Source organism: Schistocerca piceifrons, chromosome 1, assembly GCF_021461385.2.
Source record: "Schistocerca piceifrons isolate TAMUIC-IGC-003096 chromosome 1, iqSchPice1.1, whole genome shotgun sequence".
NCBI lineage: Eukaryota > Metazoa > Arthropoda > Insecta > Orthoptera > Acrididae > Schistocerca > Schistocerca piceifrons.
In genome coordinates this window covers 767,693,842-767,716,314 of record NC_060138.1, presented here as the reverse complement: position 1 = coordinate 767,716,314, position 22,473 = coordinate 767,693,842, and the positions used below count along the sequence as shown (strand labels likewise).

General features: G+C 41.3%; 1 protein-coding gene across 1 annotated transcript in view; it reads right to left on the bottom strand.

Annotated features, from left to right (window-relative positions):
* LOC124711425 (tenascin-like) overlaps positions 1-22,473 on the bottom strand; it is a 161,473-nt gene that overhangs the window by 48,315 nt on the left and 90,685 nt on the right. The window contains exon 6 of the mRNA XM_047241493.1: positions 9,104-9,223. Within this exon, the coding sequence (XP_047097449.1) occupies positions 9,104-9,223 (120 nt within the window). The remainder of the gene's footprint in view (positions 1-9,103; positions 9,224-22,473) is intronic.

Genomic DNA, 22,473 nt, shown 5'->3' with positions numbered 1-22,473 from the left:
TGTTGAACGAGGGTTGATTGAACAGTAATGCCTCCACCTTCGCAACTCTTCAACAGTTGGCAGCATTGGAATGCGGCAGGTACCGGCTTGTTCTGTAGCTTCTTCTCTACAGCACCAGTTGGCGGGCAGCCTTAGCATTGAACGGTTGTGTTGTTACAGTGTAAAGTATGGAACCCTGCGCAGAAGGTCGGTCAATGCGATTTAAGCAACGTGCAGTCATTGAATTCTTGACAGCAGAAGGTCTCACTCCAAAGGGAGATTCATCAAAGGATGAAAGCAGTTTATGGTGATTGTGATGATGTGAGTACTATGCGTCGTTGGGCGAGCAAGTTTAAAGATGTTGGGTTGGGAACATCTGACCTGCATGACAAGGGTTGGACGTCATGTGACTGCAGACACCGAGTTTCACAAGCAAAATGTTGACAAATTCATTCAGGACGATCGTTGTATCACTTACAGAGAAATTGCAAGCACAATCGGCATTTCACGAGAACGTGTGGGTCACATTATTGCTTTGTTTGGCTATTGGAAGATCTGTGCACGATGGGTACCCCGGATGGTGACTCCTGAAATGCAAGCGCACAGACTTGAAATTTGCCAGGGACTCCTCTCTCGTTACGAGAATGAAGGTGACGCCTTTCTCCATTCAGTTGTGACAGGAGAATGATGAAGATGTTAAGAGAACTGCGAGACTGTGGTTGCGTACACAGTGTGTCCACTTCTTCCGTGACGGCTTCAGAAAACTTGTTCATCGTTGGCAGAAATGTATCCAATTGGGTGACGACTATGTGCAAAAGTGAGTATTGGTACTTAAAGATCACATTCTAAGGATTATTTATGTGCTTGATTTATTAAAATATTCCCATTCAAACCCAATTAACGACGGTGAAGGCGTTACTTTTCATTCAACCCTCGTAGGTATTCACTTGAAAACGATTGACTTAAAATCTTCTTGCTACGATTAGGCTCATGCGATCATTCTCATTATATTCGCATACTGGTGCCAGTATAGAACCGGAAGCTTCGGTTGACTAAAAGAAGAGCTCAGTTTATAGAAGACATACTGGAACGCCAAGGAATCCTCAGTCTGGTGACAGAGGAGTTGTAGACGGAGAGCAAGGCTTGTCTACAGTAAGCAGGTTCAAGTGGATTTAGGTTTCAGTAAACCACATCGACAAGAGCTTCATGTTTACATTGTGCCGGAAAAACTGGGGAAATAATTTGTTAAATACTGTGTTAAGGACAACGAAGAATATTCTCTTACTATTTTTTACTTCATTCAGCTGTGTTTATTGTTTCTTGAGTCATTAGAAATGCGTACCAAGTAAAAAAACAACAATAAACACAACTGAGTCGAAGAAAAAAGTAGCTATCATAATATTTGGATTTGTAGTTATCAGATTGTTGCTTCTACATATTTTAAAAAGTTATACTTTCACAGTTCTTATGTTTGGATGGATGTCACTTTCAACTTTATGCATCACTTTTTCCAGAGAAAATTAACAATTTTCGACTTTATTTTCGAAGAAACAAACAGTTATTCGCACGTCTCCCTCAAATTAATTCAAGGTCAAAGGTTTTCTCTCTTCACTGTTTGGTTGGGAATTACAGTTTTTTCGTAAAGGAAAAATAACACCTAAGACTAAGTCAGAAACAAGCTTATCCCTATAACTACCAACGTCCTCAGAGGTCCTTCAGTTTAATGAAACTTTAAGACTTCTTCTAATTTATCTTGTTAGTCACAATTCTGGAAAATAAGTATAAAAGTTTACCTATGGATTTGTGTTAACGTGTTGGTTCACGTTTCCACCCGTACAGAGTTCGCAAGGCCATGCGGTAAGTAGCAGTCTTTAAACAAGCAGATGCCTGTATGCGCACCGTCTGTTAAGTCATTAGGTATTGTTAACCCGCGTTGCTGTTCTTTCAACATTCAACAGGGCGCCTTTTGATAATTACATGTTTATTTTGGTGCATTATTCATAACCGTTTCGTCTGTTCTACAAAGTGAGAATGAGGAGTACTATCAGATGATGAGATAATGGTATTATTGGAGCAGTCTTCTGATTTTAAAAACCAACCTAATGAATTTGAATTTTACAGTAATAACGATAGTGAGGCAGATGTCGCTGAAAGCTCAGAACAACACGAAGATGACGACCACCATGAAGAATCCATTTACGAAGTAGGATAAGAAAAATCTAGTGCAAATTCTGCTGTGATTTATTGTTTTCTCGCAATGTGAGTGAAATAATGAAATATGAGCTACAGCCCCTCAGGTTGGAATTTCTGTTGGACAAAGCAAAAAGAATGTATTGAAAGGAGACCAGAGACCTACAAGATATTCGATTAGGAACTGTGATAATGAACGGTCTTGTCTTATATTGTTCTCTCGTGGAACCCTCATTGAGAAAGTGTGTATGTGGACCAACAAGGAAGGTCTAAGCGTTTACAAGGTCTAGATGGAAATAAGTTAGCATAAAATGAAAAAGTTTCTTGGTGTTCTGTGCCTGACAGTTGTTTACAAGTCGAGAAATGACTATATCAGTCAGTTTTGGAGTGTCGAGAATGGCCAACCACTGTTCAGTGAAGTTATGTCTATTCTATTCTATTCTGAGAGAGTTTTGACAATGCAGTAGCTCGACCCGAGGATATCTCAAGTGACAAACTGGAATCAGAGAAGATTTTGAGATGCGAGAAACTACCCAGAGGTATGCCTACATTTCAGGATGGAGTATGACTGTGGATGAACAGTTGGTCATATATCGAGGTCGGTGTCCATTTAGACAATACATACCATCAAAACTTGGTAGATACGGAACGACGTTCTGGCAGTTCGTGAAAGTACAAGCTACTGGGGAAGGAGAAAGAAACCAGAGACGCGAGACTGTGGAGAGAATGTTATGAAACCTCTTGTGACTGAACTTGAAAAATATGGTCGTAGTATCACCTGTAATAATTTTTTACATCTCTCAATTTAGCTCATTATTTTTAGTCAAAAGAGATGATAGTAGTCATTACTATAAAAAAAAGTACAAGTGAACTACTTGCCGATTTTATTACACCTAAAGAACCTGAAGTAGACTCTATATTAGTTTCTTATGTTATGCAGAGGTATCACCATCAGAAGTAAAGAAGTGTGAAGTTATAAGGGATTAAGGTGCCACAAAAGGTGGCGTTGACGCCATGAAGCAGAGGATACGAAGCTACAGTGTGAAGAGAAAAGAAGGCGTTGGACGTTGGTGATATTTTTGCAACATGATCAGTGTAAGTGTAGTGAATATATACATTATTTGAATGATGTTGACTACCAACAGAATAATGAGACGTCGGTCTTTTATCATCAATTTGGGAAGCTAAGTAGCGGGGGTAAAGACGTCAATGAATTTGTTAGTAGCACCCGACCGAGGAAGTACAGCAAAAGTGCCGACTAAGAAAAGCAAAAGAGGTGCATATTGCGTACTGAAGAAAGAGAGAAAATGTCAGATTACATATTATAAGTGCGCCAAACCTGTACAGTCAGAACATCCTGCTATTGTCCGTGGACCCTGCGGAAACTTGAAATAAGAATGATATTAAAAAAACTATTGGTGTAGAATTAGAAGAAACTATATTTCCTTAAATAGCCAACCGTAAAAATAAATTGTGTTTTTAAAAAATTTAATCCTTAAATAAATAAAATTGGTTCAAGAATAGTTATATCTCAAATATGGTGCACATAATAAGTAGTGAAAATAGTGTCAGTTTGAACAACGCAGTCCTGAAAGGCCCGACTAGTAGGCAAGAATATGCTGATATTCTGGTAAGCACAAGGTTAAATGTGCTAGGACTCGTCCCACTTCATCATTTTCTTAACAAGTTTCTTATATTTTCCCTCACTTTTATTCCGTGAACACTATACTGTAAATTACACGTAGTGTTGAGAAACGGCAGATAACTGTATTTTTTGAGTTTTTTGTATTTTTTTTATATTTTCCAGCAAAGTTTGAGGTGGTGAAGCAACAATAAGTAAAAAAATAAACAATGGCTTTCCATCGAGACCCATTATCGGCTACTTGAGGAGTGGACTGGCGAACAGAACAAGGAGGTCGCTGGTAGATCCAGTCTGTTACAGAGGACTAGACGCGCAGCCTGTATACAAGTTATTTCAAAGTCTTTGAGACAAACGTCCAGGAGATTACGTCATGGGGAACAAATTTTGTGAGAGACAAACCGTTCGCTGACACTTTCCAGACGTCGTTTGAGACTGTTATGCCCCTGAGAGGCAGCAGTGCATAGCCCATACAAAAACGTTCCTGATTCGCTTCTAAAATACTCTTCTCCGCACAGAAACACTCATTCTTACGATTTTAATATTGAAAAACACTCTGTCAAGTTAGTGGGGTAGGTAGTATGCTGCACAACTGGTAGACAGACCCTGCTAGTTCGAGGAAATACTCGTCGTCCCAGGGCTGGGGAATGCTAACGGTTGCCGAGTGTCGCTGGGAAGCGCCAGCGAACATTATGTCTGCAAAGACTTTGAAATGCCGTGCGTACGAACGTCTTTGCTATTTGACTGTTTACAGCCATCGAGTAATTCATGAAATGCATGTTTGACCATTAGTTGTCAGTTTCTAGTCAATAAGTTGTCTTTTGTATGAAACATGCCTCTATTATTCATGATAGCTCTTTTCACATCTTAATGAATAATATGCCCTATGTCTATCCAACAGATACAATACTGTCATATTATTATATGCATCATGCTCATTAATCGTCAGCACTTGCATACTTGTGTGCACATGTAAGTATGTGGCCGCATATTTGCTCCAAACTGTATGTTAATTTGGCACTTACTTATTCTTCGTGGACATTGTTATGGCATTTTAAATTATGTAAACCCTCATTTTTTATATAAATCTGTGGGATAAGTCAACTGTAACCTGAGGTCTCCGTTCCTTGTAATGCTTCTTCGGTCAATATGCCTACAAGTAAATATGTTGCTTGACAATTATATACCTGTATTAGGAGTAATTTTATACTAGCGTCTTAAATAACCCAGTGGCGAATCATTTAATGCCTTATAGCTACATTACGTTTTTAAAAGGAAAATTGTGTCACTATCATTACTGTTGTATGTACTTGCTACCAGCTGTCCATAAAGCCAAATTTAGTCACTCGTTTGATTATGCTGTCGTTTGTTACATTTTCGTGATAGTAATATTACAACTAGATATCGTTTCTCAAAACAAACAATAACAGTGATATGACATTGCCACGCCCGGGTTCCCGGGTTCGATTCCCGGCGGGGTCAGGGATTTTCTCTGCCTCGTGATGAATGGGTGTTGTGTGATGTCCTTAGGTTAGTTAGGTTTAAGTAGTTCTAAGTTCTAGGGGACTGATGACCATAGATGTTAAGTCCCATAGTGCTCAGAGCCATTTGAACCATTTTTTTGATATGACATTGACGATTCATGTGGTCCTTCACATAATCATTACCTAATCGTAAAAGTTGATTACTGTAACTAGGCTGTAAATAATGATAGTTGACAATTTGTACCTATTTGTAAGAATTTTATTTTTAGTCAGTTTTATGTTATCAACACCATGCACATTACGTTTATGTTGAGACTTATGTTTGTTCTTATACAACTCATGGATCATTATGAAATCAACGAGTAAAACTGAAGTGTTATCAGGTGTTCCGCAGGGAAGCGTCCTGGAACCTCTGCTGTTCCTGATCTATATAAATGACCTGGGTGACAATCTGAGCAGTTCTCTTAGGTTGTTCGCAGATGATGCTGTAATTTACCGTCTAGTAAGGACATCCGAATACCAGTGTCAGCTGCAAAGCGATTTAGAAAAGATTGCTGTATGGTGTGGCAGGTGGCAGTTGACGCTAAATAACGAAAAGTGTGATGTGATCCACATGAGTCCCAAAAGAAATCCGTTGGAATTCGATTACTCGATAAATAGTACAATTCTCAAGGCTGTCAATTCAATTAAGTACCTGGGTGTTAAAATTACGAACAACTTCAGCTGGAAAGACCACATAGATAATATTGTGGGGAAGGCGAGCCAAAGGTTGCGTTTCATTGGCAGGACACTTAGAAGATGCAACAAGTCCACTGAAGAGACAGCTTACACTATACTCGTTCGTCCTCTGTTAGAATATTGCTGCGCGGTGCGGGATCCTTACCAGGTGGGTTTGACGGAGGACATCGAAAGGGTGCAAAAAAGGGCAGCTCGTTTTGTATTATCACGTAATAGGGGAGAGAGTGTGGCAGATATGATACGCGAGTTGTGATGGAAGTCATTACAGCAAAAACGTTTTTCGTCGCGGCGAGATCTATTTACGAAATTTCAGTCACCAACTTTCTCTTCCGAATGCGAAAATATTTTGTTGAGTCCAACCTACATAGGTAGGAATGATCATCAAAATAAAATAAGAGAAATCAGAGCTCGAACAGAAAGGTTTAGGTGTTCATTTTTCCCGCGCGCTGTTCGTGAGTGGAATGGTAGAGAGATAGTATGATTGTGGTTCAATGAACCCTCTGCCAAGCACTTAAATGTGAATTGCGGAGTAATTATGTAGATGTAGATGTAGATGTACTGTTTGCCATCTAGGTATTGAATGGGTTTTACTTCCTTGTTGTGAGATAGATGTTCTTCTATATTTGTAACGGCAACTTCGTGTCCCGCTTTCTGTTTACAAGAGGAAGTATCAAAAAAGTTCACCAAAGATAGCCTAGTCTCCTGCAATCAGCAATTAATCAACTCATGACCGATATACTTTGTAACATATAATGAAGAGGTTTAGAGAAGGTCTTCGACCAACTCTTCATGTTTGTACCATGGCAGTACTGTTAACTTACTTCACTACTTGAGTGCACAGTAAATGTCTTGTGTATCACTTACTATACTGGAAATTATTACATATTATAACACCTAGGCTATATCCATTGTCAAATAATTGACAGTGGAGATGTATCTACTTTACCGGTTCTTAACCTTTTAGAGATTTACGTTCGTTTTGTACGTCTTTATAATTTCTTAATATGTACAGGGTGGTCCCTTGATCGTGACCGGGTCAAATATCTCCCGAAATAAGCGTCAAACGAAGAAATTACAAAGAACCATACTTGTCTAGCTTGACGGGGGAAACCAGATGGCGCTATGGTTGGCCCGCTAGATGCCGCTGCCATAGGTCAAACGGATATCAACTGCGTTTTTTTTAAATAGGAACCCCCATTTTTATTACATATTCGTGTAGTACGTAAAGAAATATAAATGTTTTAGTTGGACCACTTTTTTCGCTTTGTGATAGATAGCGCTGTAATAGTCACAAACGTATAAGTACGTAGTATCACGTAACATTCCGCCAGTGCGGACGGTATTTGCTTCGTGATACATTACCCGTGTTAAAATGGACCGTTTACCAATTGCGGGAAAGGTCGATATCGTGTTGATGTATGGCTATTGTGAACAAAATGCCAAACGGGCGTGTGCTATATATGCTGCTCGGTATCCTGGACGACATCATCCAAGTTTCAGGACCGTTCGCCGGATAGTTACGTTATTTAAGAAAACAGGAAGTGTTCAGCCACATGTGAAAGGTCAACCACGACCTGCAACAAATGATGATGCTCAAGTAGGTGTTTTAGTTGCTGTCGCGGCTAATCCGTACATCAGCGGCAGACAAATTGCGCGAGAATTGGCAATCTCAAAAACGTCGGTGTTGAGAATGCTACATCAACATCGATTGCACTCGTTCCATATTTCTGTGCTCCAGAAATTGCATGGCGACGACTTTGAACGTCGTGTACAGTTCTGCCACTGGGCACAAGAGAAATTACGCGACGATGACCGATTTTTTGCACGCGTTCTATTTAGCGACGAAGCGTCATTCACCAACAGCGGTAACGTAAACCGGCATAGTATGCACTATTGGGCAACGGAAAATCCACGATGGCTGCCTTGCCGGGTTAATGTATGGTGCGGCATTATGGGAGGAACGATAATTGGCCCCCATTTTATCGATGGTAATCTAAATGGTGCAATGTATGCTGATTTCCTATGTAATATTCTACCGATGTTACTACGAGATGTTTCACTGCATGACAGAATGGCGATGTGTTTCCAAATGATGGATGCCCGGCAGTTGAAGCGGTATTGAATAGCATATTTCATGACAGGTGGATTGGTCGTCGAAGCACCATACCATGGCCCGCACGTTCACCGGATCTGACGTCCCCGGATTTCTTTCTGTGGGGGAAGTTGATTTGCTATCGCGATCCACCGACAACGCGTGACAACATGGGTCAGCGCATTGTCAAAGCATGTGCGAACATTACGGAAGGCGAACTACTCGCTGTTGAGAGGAATGTCGTTACACGTATTGCCAGATGCATTGAGGTTGACGGAAATCATTTTGAGCATTCATTGCATTAATGTGGTATTTACAGGTAATCACGCTGTAACAGCATGTGTTGTCAGAAATGATAAGTTCACAAAGGTACATGCATCACATTGGAATAACCGTAATAAAATGTTCAACCGTACCTACGTACTGTATTTTAATTTAAAAAACCTACATGTTGCCAACTGTTCGTCTAAAATTGTGAGCCATTTGTTTTTGACTATTACTGCGCCAACTATTACAAAGTGAAAAAAGCGGCCCAAGTAAAACATTCATATTTCTTTATGTACTACGCGAATATGTAGTAAAAAATGGGGGTTCCTATTTTTAAAAAAACGCAGTTGATATCCGTTTGACCTATGGCAGCGCCATATAGCGAGCCAACCATAGCGCCATCTGGTTTCCTCCATCAAGCTAGACATGTTTGGTTCTTTGTACTTTTTTCGTTTGATGCTTATTTCGTGAGATCTTTGGCCCGGTCACGATCAATGGACCACCCTGTATATTTGCACTATATTTGTTTGTGTTAGTAACTTTGGGTAGATACCCGTTGAATGTGGTCTAAGACCGAAACCGATTGATGCTTGAGGTTTTCAGTAGAACACCTGATCGGCAAATACGCATTTCATGAACCCTATGTGTGTGTGTGGTACACCTGTTGTCTGGTGCCACAAACTGCGGCTTGCAGGCAGGGCCCCGCGTACTCACTGTGGTGGCAGCGGGCGCCGTTGACGCTGGGCAGGTAGTCTGGCAGGCAGGAGCAGCGGCCGTCGCGGCACTCGGCGTTGTTCACACAGTCCGCTGGCGCCGAGCACTCTTCCCGCAGCCCTGCAACACACGGCGGGACTCACGCATTCCGACACAATACTCTCCTCTTAGGATAATCGAAAAAAACTGTTCTAAAGCCAGAGACACAAACGAAGTTCATAACAAATGAACCGTTTGTGTCATTGTACGAGTTGTGGCTACAATATATCAGAACTGATGCTGTCACAGAGTAGGTACGCATGCACCAAAAATGAGCTGCCAATAACTGAAGCGTGAAACTTTCTTAGGAGTCGAATGCGGCATCTCTAGTGTCTGTAGACAAATCAGTGCGACCGTGGCCTTCGTTTGTGCAAGGGCCGTTGCTTTGTTTAGATAAGTGTAATAATAGAGCTACTAATTGTCGTGGCGTTCCACATGAAACTGGGAAAAACTGCTACTGAAACCGATCTTTTACTAAAAGAAGTGTATGGAGAGGACTGATTATGACGTACGTGAGTTTCTGGGTGGTTCAAGCTTTTCCAAGATGGCCTGGAAAACGTTCAAGACGACTCACGCCCGGGTGCCTTTCAACATCAAAGATGGATGAAAACATCGAAAAAGTAGGTAGACTGATTTGATCTAATCATCGATTCAGTATTCGATCGCTTGTTGAAACTGTAGTAATTGACAACGAATACATATGAAAGATTTCACATAATCAGTTTTAACAAGTGCAGAAACTTCTGACGAGCCAACAAAAAGAAGCTCGTGAAAATGTTTCTACTGATACTTTGATTATCAATGAAAATGATTCTAATTTCCTGTAAACAGTGAAAACATCTCACGAATCTTTTTTTTCTTGAATTACTGGCTTTCTGACCACGCCCATTCAGTCATCTTAATAGTAATGTCAATTATGACGATACAAATGTGAGGACAACACTACATCCAGTTCCCGAGCACAGAAAATCAATAATCTTCATTTTTCACTTATGATCCAGAAACTAAACGCCAGTTCGTGCACTGTAAGGGCCAAACTTCACCGAGAGCGAAAAAAGCTCGAATGAGCAGACGAAGAGTCAAAGTAGTTATGATTGGTTTTTTTCAATATTTATGGAATTGTGTATCGTCATAGGGTTCCTGAAGATCAAACTATTAATCGGTTATACTAACTTGAGGTTCTTGCACAGCTCTGTGAGAAAACGAAGTAAAATCTACTCGACTTGTGTAAGAACAAGTCATTGGTGCTGCATCAAGACAACGCACCTGTTCATGCCGCATTGTCTATAAACGACATTTATAGCGAAGTACAGCGTCCCAGTGTTAGAATATCCATCTTATTGGCCTGACCTGGCATCATATAACTTTCATTTATTCCTTAAGATCAAATCTGCATTAAAAGCAACAAGACTTCAGTCCGTTGAAGAGGCGAAAGAAAAATCACCGCTCATCATCAAGGAGGTTACAGAGGAAGACTTCCTACACTGTTTCCATCAAAGGAAAATTAGAAAATTATCATGGACTCGTATAGGTATAGAGGATGGGAATGTATTGAGGGTCAAAATAACTATATATATATATATATATATATATATATATGTTTTTTAAATAATATGTTTTGTAGCAATAGTCCCTTTATTTTATAAACACACCTCGTAGCATGTTTTTCGTTTTGTGTTAAATTTGGATGCCCATACAGGCCACAATATCAATGAGTTGGCAGTGCTTACACTGACATCGAAATATACCTACTCGCAAAAGAGATTTGTGATTAACGACATGTTTAGGAAAACCGGGAGTATCCATTCTGTGAACACAAGACGGAGGAAAAAACCCCTTTGTTAGAAGGACTTCCTTAACTACCTTCCAAATATGTGTGTAACACACAACAACATAGTAAGGCTGCAATGCCAGAAGACCCTAGAGAAATTTAGGAAGACCTCCAGAGGATCAGTGACTTTTACCGGGATTGGCAACCTGACCCTGAATGTAAATAAATGTAACGTTTACACTTTTAGTGAGAGATCACTGGGAACACTGTTGTTGTTGTTGTTGTGGTCTTCAGTCCTGAGACTGGTTTGATGCAGCTCTCAATGCTACTCTATCCTGTGCAAGCTTTTTCATCTCCCAGTACCTACTGCAACCTACATCCTTCTGAATCTGCTTAGCGTATTCATCTCTTGGTCTCCCTCTACGATTTTTACCCTCCACGCTGCCCTCCAATACTAAATTGGTGATCCCTTGATGCCTCAGAACATGTCCTACCAACCGATCCCTTCTTCTGGTCAAGTTGTGCCACAAACTTCTCTTCTCCCCAATCCTATTCAATACTTCCTCATTAGTTATGTGATCTACCCATCTAATCTTCAGCATTCTTCTGTAGCACCACGTTTCGAAAGCTTCTATTCTCTTCTTGTCCAAACTATTTATCGTCCATGTTTCACTTACATACATGGCTACACTCCATACAAATACTTTCAGAAATGACTTTCTGACACTTAAATCAATACTGGATGTTAACAAATTTCTCTTCTTCAGAAACGCTTTCCTTGCCATTGCCAGCCTACATTTTATATACTCTCTACTTCGACCATCATCAGTTATTTTGCTCCCCAAACAGCAAAACTCCTTTACTACTTTAAGTGCCTCATTTCCTAATCTAATTCCCTCAGCATCACCCGACTTAATTAGACTACATTCCATTATCCTTGTTTTGCTTTTGTTGATGTTCATCTTATATCCTCCTTTCAAGACACTGTCCATTCCATTCAACTGCTCTTCCAAGTCCTTTGCTGTCTCTGACAGAATTACAATGTCATCGGCGAACCTCAAAGTTTTTATTTATTCTCCATGAATTTTAATACCTACCCCGAATTTTTCTTTTGTTTCCTTTACTGCTTGCTCAATATACAGATTGAACAACATCGGGGAGAGGCTACAACCCTGTCTTACTCCCTTCCCAACCACTGCTTCCCTTTCATGTCCCTCGACTCTTATAACTGCCATCTGGTTTCTGTACAAATTGTAAATAGCCTTTCGCTCCCTGTATTTTACCCCTGCCACCTTCAGAATTTGAAAGAGAGTATTCCAGTCAACATTGTCAAAAGCTTTCTCTAAGTCTACAAATGCTAGAAACGTAGGTTTGCCTTTCCTTAATCTTTCTTCTAAGATAAGTCGTAAGGTCAGTATTGCCTCACGTGTTCCAGTGTTTCCACGGAATCCAAACTGATCTTCCCCGAGGTTGGCTTCTACTAGTTTTTCCATTCGTCTGTAAAGAATTCGTGTTAGTATTTTGCAGCTGTGACTTATTAAGCTGATAGTTCGGTAATTTTCACATCTGTCAACACCTGCTTTCTTTGGGATTGGAATTATTATATTCTTCTTGAAGTCTGAGGGTATTTCGCCTGTTTCATACATCTTGCTCACCAGATGGTAGAGTTTTGTCAGGACTGGCTCTCCCACGGCCGTCAGTAGTTCCAATGGAATATTGTCTACTCCGGGGGCCTTGTTTCGACTCAGGTCTTTCAGTGCTCTGTCAAACTCTTCACGCAGTATCGTATCTCCCATTTCATCTTCATCTACATCCTCTTCCATTTCCAAAATATTTTCCTCAAGTACATCGCCCTTGTATAGACCCTCTATATACTCCTTCCGCCTTTCTGCTTTCCCTTCTTTGCTTAGAACTGGGTTTCCATCTGAGCTCTTGATATTCATACAAGTCGTTCTCTTATCTCCAAAGGTCTCTTTAATTTTCCTGTAGGAGGTATCTATCTTACCCCTAGTGAGATAGGCCTCTACATCCTTACATTTGTTCTCTAGCCATCCCTGCTTAGCCATTTTGCACTTCCTGTCGATCTCATTTTTGAGACGTTTGTATTCCTTTTTGCCTGTTTCACTTACTGCATTTTTATATTTTCTCCTTTCATCAATTAAATTCAATATTTCTTCTGTTACCCAAGGATTTCTACTAGCCCTCGTCTTTTTACCTTCTTGATCCTCTGCTGCCTTCACTACTTCATCCCTCAAAGCTACCCATTCTTCTTCTACTGTATTTCTTTCCCCCATTCCTGTCAATTGCTCCCTTATGCTCTCCCTGAATCTCTGTACAACCTCTGGTTCTTTTAGTTTATCCAGGTCCCATCTCCTTAAATTCCCAACTTTTTGCAGTTTCTTCAGTTTTAATCTACAGGTCATAACCAATAGATTGTGGCCAGAGTCCACATCTGCCCCTGGAAATGTCTTACAATTTAAAACCTGGTTCCTAAATCTCTGTCTTACCATTATATAATCTATCTGATACCTTTTAGTATCTCCAGGGTTCTTCCATGTATACAACCTTCTTTCATGATTCTTAAACCAAGTGTTAGTTATGATTATGTTGTGCTCTGTGCAAAATTCGACCAGGCGGCTTCCTCTTTCATTTTTGTCCCCCAATCCATATTCACCTACTATGTTTCCTTCTCTCCCTTTTCCTACACTCGAATTCCAGTCACCCATGACTATTAAATTTTCGTCTCCCTTCACAATCTGAATAATTTCTTTTATTTCATCATACATTTCTTCAATTTCTTCGTCATCTGCAGAGCTAGTTGGCATATAAACTTGTACTACTGTAGTAGGTGTGGGCTTCGTATCTATCTTGCCCACAATAATGCGTTCACTATGCTGTTTGTAGTAGCTTACCTGCATTCCTATTTTCCTATTCATTATTAAACCTACTCCTGCATTACCCCTATTTGATTTTGTGTTTATAACCCTGTAGTCACCTGACCAGAAGTCTTGTTCCTCCTGCCACCGAACTTCACGAATTCCCACTATATCTAACTTCAACCTATCCATTTCCCTTTTTAAATTTTCTAACCTACCTGCCCGATTAAGGGATCTGACATTCCACGCTCCGATCCGTAGAACGCCAGTTTTCTTTCTCCTGATAACGACATCCTCTTGAGTAGTCCCCGCCCGGAGATCCGAATGGGGGACTATTTTACCTCCGGAATATTTTACCCAAGAGGACGCCATCATCATGTAATCATACAGTAAAGCTGCATGCCCTCGGGAAAAATTACGGCTGTAGTTTCCCCTTGCTTTCAGCCGTTCGCAGTACCAGCACAGCAAGGCCGTTTTGGTTATTGTTACAAGGCCAGATCAGTCAATCATCCAGACTGTTGCCCTTGCAACTACTGAAAAGGCTGCTGCCCCTCTTCAGGAACCACACGTTTGTCTGGCCTCTCAACAGATACCCCTCCGTTGTGGTTGCACCTACGGTACGGCTATCTGAATCGCTGAGGCACGCAAGCCTCCCCACCAACGGCAAGGTCCATGGTTCATGGGGGGGGGGGGGGGGACTGGGAACACTAGCCGTCGTAAAATAACTGGGAATAATCATCTGGAGCGACCTAAAGTGGAATCGTCTTATAAAACTAATGGCAGGAAAACTAGATGCCAGGCAGAGTCATTGGAAGAATCTTCAAGAAATGTAATTCATCCACGAGAGAAGTGGTTTACAAACTGCTTGACGACCCTACAGACCGTTGGCAGGTCTGTAACCTTTGGCAAGTACGTGGGTAATCCCAAAAGTAAGGTCTCCTATTTTTTTGTAAGTACATAGACCTGTTTATTTCTATAACGGTTTACATCAGCTTACAGCTTCAACATTCAGCTATTTTTCGACATAATCACCATTTCTGTCGATGCATTTTTTTAGACGCTGTGGCAGTTTTTGTATGCCCATGTCATACCAGCTCGCCGCCATGTTGTTCAGAAAGTTATGAACCTCTTCTTTCACCTCGTCGTCGAAGCGAATCGCTTTCGGCCAAGTGTTCTTTTAACCTAGGGAACAGGGGATAGTCACCAGGCGCCAAGTCAGGGTGGGTGGGCGATTATGTTCCACTGAAACTGTTGCAGGAGAGCAACGGTTTGCTGAGCGATGTGTGGGCGAGCGTTGTCACGGAGAATGTGTACGCCCTTGCTCAACATTCATCTTCTCCGGTTCTGAAATGCCCGTTTGAGTTTTTTCAGAGTCTCACAGTACCTGTCAGCGTTAATTGTGGTCCCAGCGATTCAGCTCCGACGACGATGTTTCTAGATACAACGAGCAGCTAGTTTGCCCAGTAAAAGCTCCGGCGGAAGTACGACAGCCTAATTAATATTCAGACAGGTACAGTGGCGGTTAAGATTAGTAAAATAATTCTGTTTACTCCAAAATAAGATACGAACTCTTAGTGTTGTTGTTTTTAGTAGTGTGTCTGAAGTTACACGTTACGATAGACAGCCAAGGTTGTAGCAAGGTCGCACGACTTAGTCAAGGCCTCACAATAATTATGAAAGAGAATAAGAGAGAACTATAATTAAGAATGGAATAGAGAGTTAGGGTCTTTATAAATTCGTTCCAAAAGAATGCCGGGATGTGTCTTACTAACAGGCCGTGGCCGACACCATCTAGTTGTATGGTAAACGTTAACTGTGCTGTAGAGCTGCGCCTTCCTCGAATCAGGCTGATAAGTTAGTGGTTGCAAGTAGCCAATTGTCAATATGTAGACTACACCACATTTATAGTTCAAACACTTTACTTGCACTGAGATGTTGAATAAATTACTGTTTATGACCAGACTGACTATCATTTACTTAAATTGTGCACAGATAAATATCTAGTCACATACCGCACTGACGCCCTGCAATATTATTAAAGTGCAGTAACCTAACATAAACGTAGCTGTATACAAAAGTTCGCGTGTGACAAACAAATAATTAGCATAGTCACTAAATAAAGTTCTTAAATCTCTGTTATTCAATTCTAACAGGCATTTCAGTACGAAAACGGTGTGTACACTAACTGCTGGAGACAACACAATTCACAGTGTGGTCCTGTTGTCATAGTAGATGATCATCGTTATCGAAGTTTGACATAATCAATTATACTAATTACGCATTCACAGTTCGATTAATCATTTAAGTCAGTTACTGAATTATTGAATACACCCCCGGGCGCGAAATATAGATAAATTTCGGTACATTTTCTGACTTTTAATTTATACTGTGTCATCCACGATATATTTCCCCGTATCAGCGGACATGTATCTTGCTCCTTTCAAACTTGCCGCAGGCTGATTAAAATGGCATCAGCGATCACAGCAGATTCTACTTGCACACAAGTGATGGTCGTTTGCACGTACGTACGTCTTGGTGAGCGCTGTCTCGTAGAGTGTATTCTTCCAACACACACTGGCACCACCGCAGGCCTTATGGTCTGGGATGCGATAAGCTGTTACTCTTGCTCACCTTCGGAGTGTTTCTGGAGGGTACACAAGCCACTGCTCGGCAGGTGCACAATGCTGTTAGACCCTTTCCTTCGCCGTTCATGCAGCAGGAAGGTGACGTGTTGTTCCAAAAGGATAATGTTCGCTCACACAGTGCCTGTAATACTCAGCGTGGTCTGAAAGACGTGCAGCTGCTTCCCTGGGCAGCACGATCTCCGGATTTGTCTCCACCAAAGCATGTTTGGGATATTATGGGACGAGAAATGACTCTTGCTACTCGTCAGCCAACAACTCTTACAGAACCATGTGAACAGGTGCAGCATGTGTAGCATTACATATCCCAAGACAGTATTCGCCATACGTATGAGCAACTGTATGCCAGAGTCAGCACCTGTATTGTCGCCCATGGAGGCTACACCTCGCATTAATATGGCTGTTTCATCATGGGTCGATACCTGGTACCTCAGAACCAATTTTTTTATTGATCTGTAAATGTAATCATTTCATGTATTCCATAAGCACTGTTGCGACAATAAATTTAGTGAATTAGAAACAAAAAGTTTGTACTAATTTCTTTCCGGCAGTACAATTTCTTCTGGAAGAAATTGTTTCAGAATACATTTAAAATCTGTTTCACTGCTTGTCAAACATTTATCTTTTCACGTACAACTCTCTCGCGAATTGTAAAATTGTTGCTCTTTGGTTTATTTATTCTCTTTGTAACAACACATTTACGAGAAGAGTTACGTGAAATACTTTTAGCAATGCTGTGCTTTGCTTTTCTTTATCATCATTACCCTTTAGCGGAATAAAATGTATATGTGGAAGTCTGATTGTTCTGGATCTGGCCTACAATTTAAGGAACGATTTTTCGTAACTGCAACTCATGCTAAGAATCAATATATCTTCCTACTTCATAGTGATTAAAAGTTGAAATTACTTTGTTACGAACACTGATGTTACAGTTCGTGTGATCGTTCAAAAACACAAGTTCGCAGTGGATTTTATTTCTCGTTAAAATGCTATTTCATACCACGACTAGCCCAAGAACATGAGACTCTCATTAAAAAATACGTTGTCACTATAAAGTTTGCCAGATCCAGAACGGAGCACAGCAAGATTCCTATCAGATTCTGAAGGTACATTAAATTATTTGCACTGTAAATTATATCCTATCAGCAGCCCGCATCAATCTGCAACACATCATAAAATCTGCTGATCTTCACTGCCAGTCTGGGAGCTAAAAGAAATAATATTATTTTACTATTATTTTACCGCTTCCTTGCGGTATGCTCGACTATATTGTAAGTCGTTTAAATACGCCGCGGCAGCGGCTCTTCGTTCTCCACGCAGCTCAGCACCACAGATAATATTTATATAACTGAAAAATGTCTCAACAGGATGGGATAATATGCAAGCAAGCTTAACAATAAATAATACAAGTTTTCATTTAAACAACTCTATTAAAACCTTTAAATATCTCAGTGATTACAGACCTTTGTGAATTCACACGTAATGGCGTACATTGCTTAGTCTCGACAAAAGAATGCTACATTGGCGTTCTCTACGACAACAACAGGAGATCTTACTCGCACAACTTCCAAATTAAGACGACAAAGACATTCATATACAACACGTATTATATACTAGTTCCTTTTTTAATCTCTGTTTAACATTTATCTTCTGTGTCGGTTTTATTACTCGCCGACGCAGACGTTTTCAGAAATAAATAATAAAAAAAATACATAATTTTATACAATGACACAATATGATACATCTAATTCTCTAATTACTACATAATATATTGTTTTTGTTTCTCTAGACGTTACAATCTCATTGTGCAAATGATCAAAAATTTTTGTGTCTGCGTTTTGAACTACATTCTAAGTCACTACGTTTTTGTGCGATAGTCCTGTTCTACCAAATTCCACAAGACGTTGAAGCTTATATCATATACAGTACTTGTTGAAATGATATCAAAATATAATTTTAACAACTCACAGAGTGGAAACAACAATAACAAGATTTTACAGGTATTAATGACAAAGAGATTATGTAAAAAAGCAGATGGATTCTTTCCAGTTTTTATGTTTTGCTTCCCCCGAAATTATCATTATTATTATTACTATTATTATTATTGTTTTTAAAGTTTTGTGGTATCTTCGATATTGTCATTTATATGACATTTGCCCAGTACCTAAGAATTTCGAATATTGAAGCAGGGCTTAATCACCTGAAATTTAGTATGTGTTACAGTCTTTTGGTTATTTAGAAAGCATAAGTGTAAGTAGTTCACGTAAATAACATGCTAATTACAAACACCAGCAATTTCAGATTTTTTGTCACTATTCATATATAAACATATATCTGATTACTAACCTCTTCATAAACTACACTCCTGGAAATTGAAATAAGAACACCGTGAATTCATTGTCCCAGGAAGGGGAAACTTTATTGACACATTCCTCGGGTCAGATAGATCACATGATCACACTGACAGAACCACAGGCACATAGACACAGGCAACAGAACTTGCACAATGTCGGCACTAGTACAGTGTATATCCACCTTTCGCAGCAATGCAGGCTGCTATTCTCCCGTGGAGACGATCGTAGAGATGCTGGATGTAGTCCTGTGGAACGGCTTGCCATGCCATTTCCACCTGGCGCCTCAGTTGGACCAGCGTTCGTGCTGGACGTGCAGATCGTGTGAGACGACGCTTTATCCAGTCCCAAACATGCTCAATGGGGGACAGGTCCGGAGATCTTGCTGGCCACGGTAGTTGACTTACACCTTCTAGAGCACGTTGGGTGGCACGGGATACATGCGGACGTGCATTGTCCTGTTGGAACAGCAAGTTCCCTTGCCGGTCTAGGAATGGTAGAACGATGGGTTCGATGACGGTTTGGATGTACCGTGCACTATTCAGTGTCCCCTCGACGATCACCAGTGGTGTACGGCCAGTGTAGGAGATCGCTCCCCACACCATGATGCCGGGTGTTGGCCCTGTGTGCCTCGGTCGTATGCAGTCCTGATTGTGGCGCTCACCTGCACGGCGCCAAACACGCATACGACCATCTTTGGCACCAAGGCAGAAGCGACTCTCATCGCTGAAGACGACACGTCACCATTCGTCTCTCCATTCACGCCTGTCGCGACACCACTGGAGGCGGGCTGCACGATGTTGGGGCGTGAGCGGAAGACGGCCTAACGGTGTGCGGGACCGTAGCCCAGCTTCATGGAGACGGTTGCGAATGGTCCACGCCGATACCCCAGGAGCAACAGTGTCCCTAATTTGCTGGGAAGTGGCGGTGCGGTCCCCTACGGCACTGCGTAGGATCCTACGGTCTTGGCGTGCATCCGTGCGTCGCTGCGGTCCGGTCCCAGGTCGACGGGCACGTGCACCTTCCGCCGAACACTGGCGACAACATCGATGTACTGTGGAGACCTCACGCCCCCCGTATTGAGCAATTCGGCGGTACGTCCACCCGGCCTCCCGCATGCCCACTATACGCCCTCGCTCAAAGTCCGTCAACTGCACATATGGTTCACGTCCACGCTGTCGCGGCATGCTACCAGTGTTAAAGACTGCGATGGAGCTCCGTATGCCACGGCAAACTGGCTGACACTGACGGCGGCGGTGCACAAATGCTGCGCAGCTAGCGCCATTCGACGGCCAACACCGCGGTTCCTGGTGTGTCCGCTGTGCCGTGCGTGTGATCATTGCTTGTACAGCCCTCTCGCAGTGTCCGGAGCAAGTATGGTGGGTCTGACACACCGGTGTCAATGTGTTCTTTTTTCCATTTCCAGGAGTGTAGATGAAAAAGACATATTACTAAGTGAAGTATCGCTACAGCAAATGTTGTTGTAGTTGTTGTTGTGGTCTTCAGTCCTGAGACTGGTTTGATGCAGCTCTCCATGCTACTCTATCGTGTGCAAGCTTTTTCATCTCCCAGTACCTACTGCAACCTACATCCTTCTGAATCTGCTTGGTGTATTCATCTCTTGGTCTCCCTCTACGATTTTTACCCTCCACGCTGCCCTCCAATACTAAATTGGTGATCCCTTGATGCCTTAGAACATGTCCTACCAACCGATCCCTTCTTCTGGTCAAGTTGTGCCATAAACTTCTCTTCTCCCCAATCCTATTCAATACTTCCTCATTAGTTATGTGATCTACCCATCTAATCTTCAGCATTCTTCTGTAGCACCACATTTCGAAAGCTTCTATTCTCTTCTTGTCCAAACTATTTATCGTCCATGTTTCACTTCCATACATGGCTACACTCCATACGAATACTTTCAGAAATGACTTCCTGACACTTAAATCAATACTGGATGTTAACAAATTTCTCTTCTTCAGAAACGCTTTCCTTGCCATTGCCAGCCTACATTTTATATCCTCTCTACTTCGACCATCATCAGTTATTTTGCTCCCCAAATAGCAAAACTCCTTTACTACTTTAAGTGCTTCATTTCCTAATCTAATTCCCTCAGCATCACCCGACTTAATTAGACTACATTCCATTATCCTTGTTTTGCTTTTGTTGATGTTCATCTTATATCCTCCTTTCAAGACACTGTCCATTCCATTCAACTGCTCTTCCAAGTCCTTTGCTGTCTCTGACAGAATTACAATGTCATCGGCGAACCTCAAAGTTTTTATTTCTTCTCCATGAATTTTAATACCTACTCCGAATTTTTCTTTTGTTTCCTTTACTGCTTGCTCAATATACAGATTGAACAACATCGGGGAGAGGCTACAACCCTGTCTTACTCCCTTCCCAACCACTGCTTCCCTTTCATGTCCCTCGACTCTTATAACTGCCATCTGGTTTCTGTACAAATTGTAAATAGCTTTTCGCTCCCTGTATTTTACCCCTGCCACCTTTAGAATTTGAAAGAGAGTATTCCAGTCAACATTGTCAAAAGCTTTCTCTAAGTCTACAAATGCTAGAAACGTAGGTTTGCCTTTCCTTAATCTTTCTTCTAAGATAAGTCGTAAGGTCAGTATTGCCTCACGTGTTCTAGTGTTTCTACGGAATCCAAACTGATCTTCCCCGAGGTTGGCTTCTACTAGTTTTTCCATTCGTCTGTAAAGAATTCGTGTTAGTATTTTGCAGCTGTGTCTTGTTAAGCTGATAGTTCGGTAATTTTCACATCTGTCAACACCTGCTTTCTTTGGGATTGGAATTATTATATTCTTCTTGAAGTCTGAGGGTATTTCGCCTGTTTCATACATCTTGCTCACCAGATGGTAGAGTTTTGTCAGGACTGGCTCTCCCACGGCCGTCAGTAGTTCCAATGGAATATTGTCTACTCCGGGGGCCTTGTTTCGACTCAGGTCTTTCAGTGCTCTGTCAAACTCTTCACGCAGTATCATATCTACCATTTCATCTTCATCTACATCCTCTTCCATTTCCATAATATTGTCCTCAAGTACATCGCCCTTGTATAGACCCTCTATATACTCCTTCCACCTTTCTGCTTTCCCTTCTTTGCTTAGAACTGGGTTTCCATCTGAGCTCTTGATATTCATACAAGTCGTTCTCTTTTCTCCAAAGGTCTCTTTAATTTTCCTGTAGGCGGTATCTATCTTACCCCTAGTGAGATAGGCCTCTACATCCTTACATTTGTCCTCTAGCCATCCCTGCTTAGCCATTTTGCACTTCCTGTCGATCTCATTTTTGAGACGTTTGTATTCCTTTTTGCCTGTTTCACTTACTGCATTTTTATATTTTCTCCTTTCATCAATTAAATTCAATATTTCTTCTGTTACCCAAGGATTTCTACTAGCCCTCGTCTTTTTACCTACTTGATCCTCTGCTGCCTTCACTACTTCATCCCTCAAAGCTACCCATTCTTCTTCTACTGTATTTATTTCCCCCATTCCTGTCAATTGCTCCCTTATGCTCTCCCTGAATCTCTGTACGACCTCTGGTTCTTTTAGTTTATCCAGGTCCCATCTCCTTAAATTCCCACCTTGTTGCAGTTTCTTCAGTTTTAATCTACAGGTCATAACCAATAGATTGTGGTCAGAGTCCACATCTGCCCCTGGAAATGTCTTACAATTTA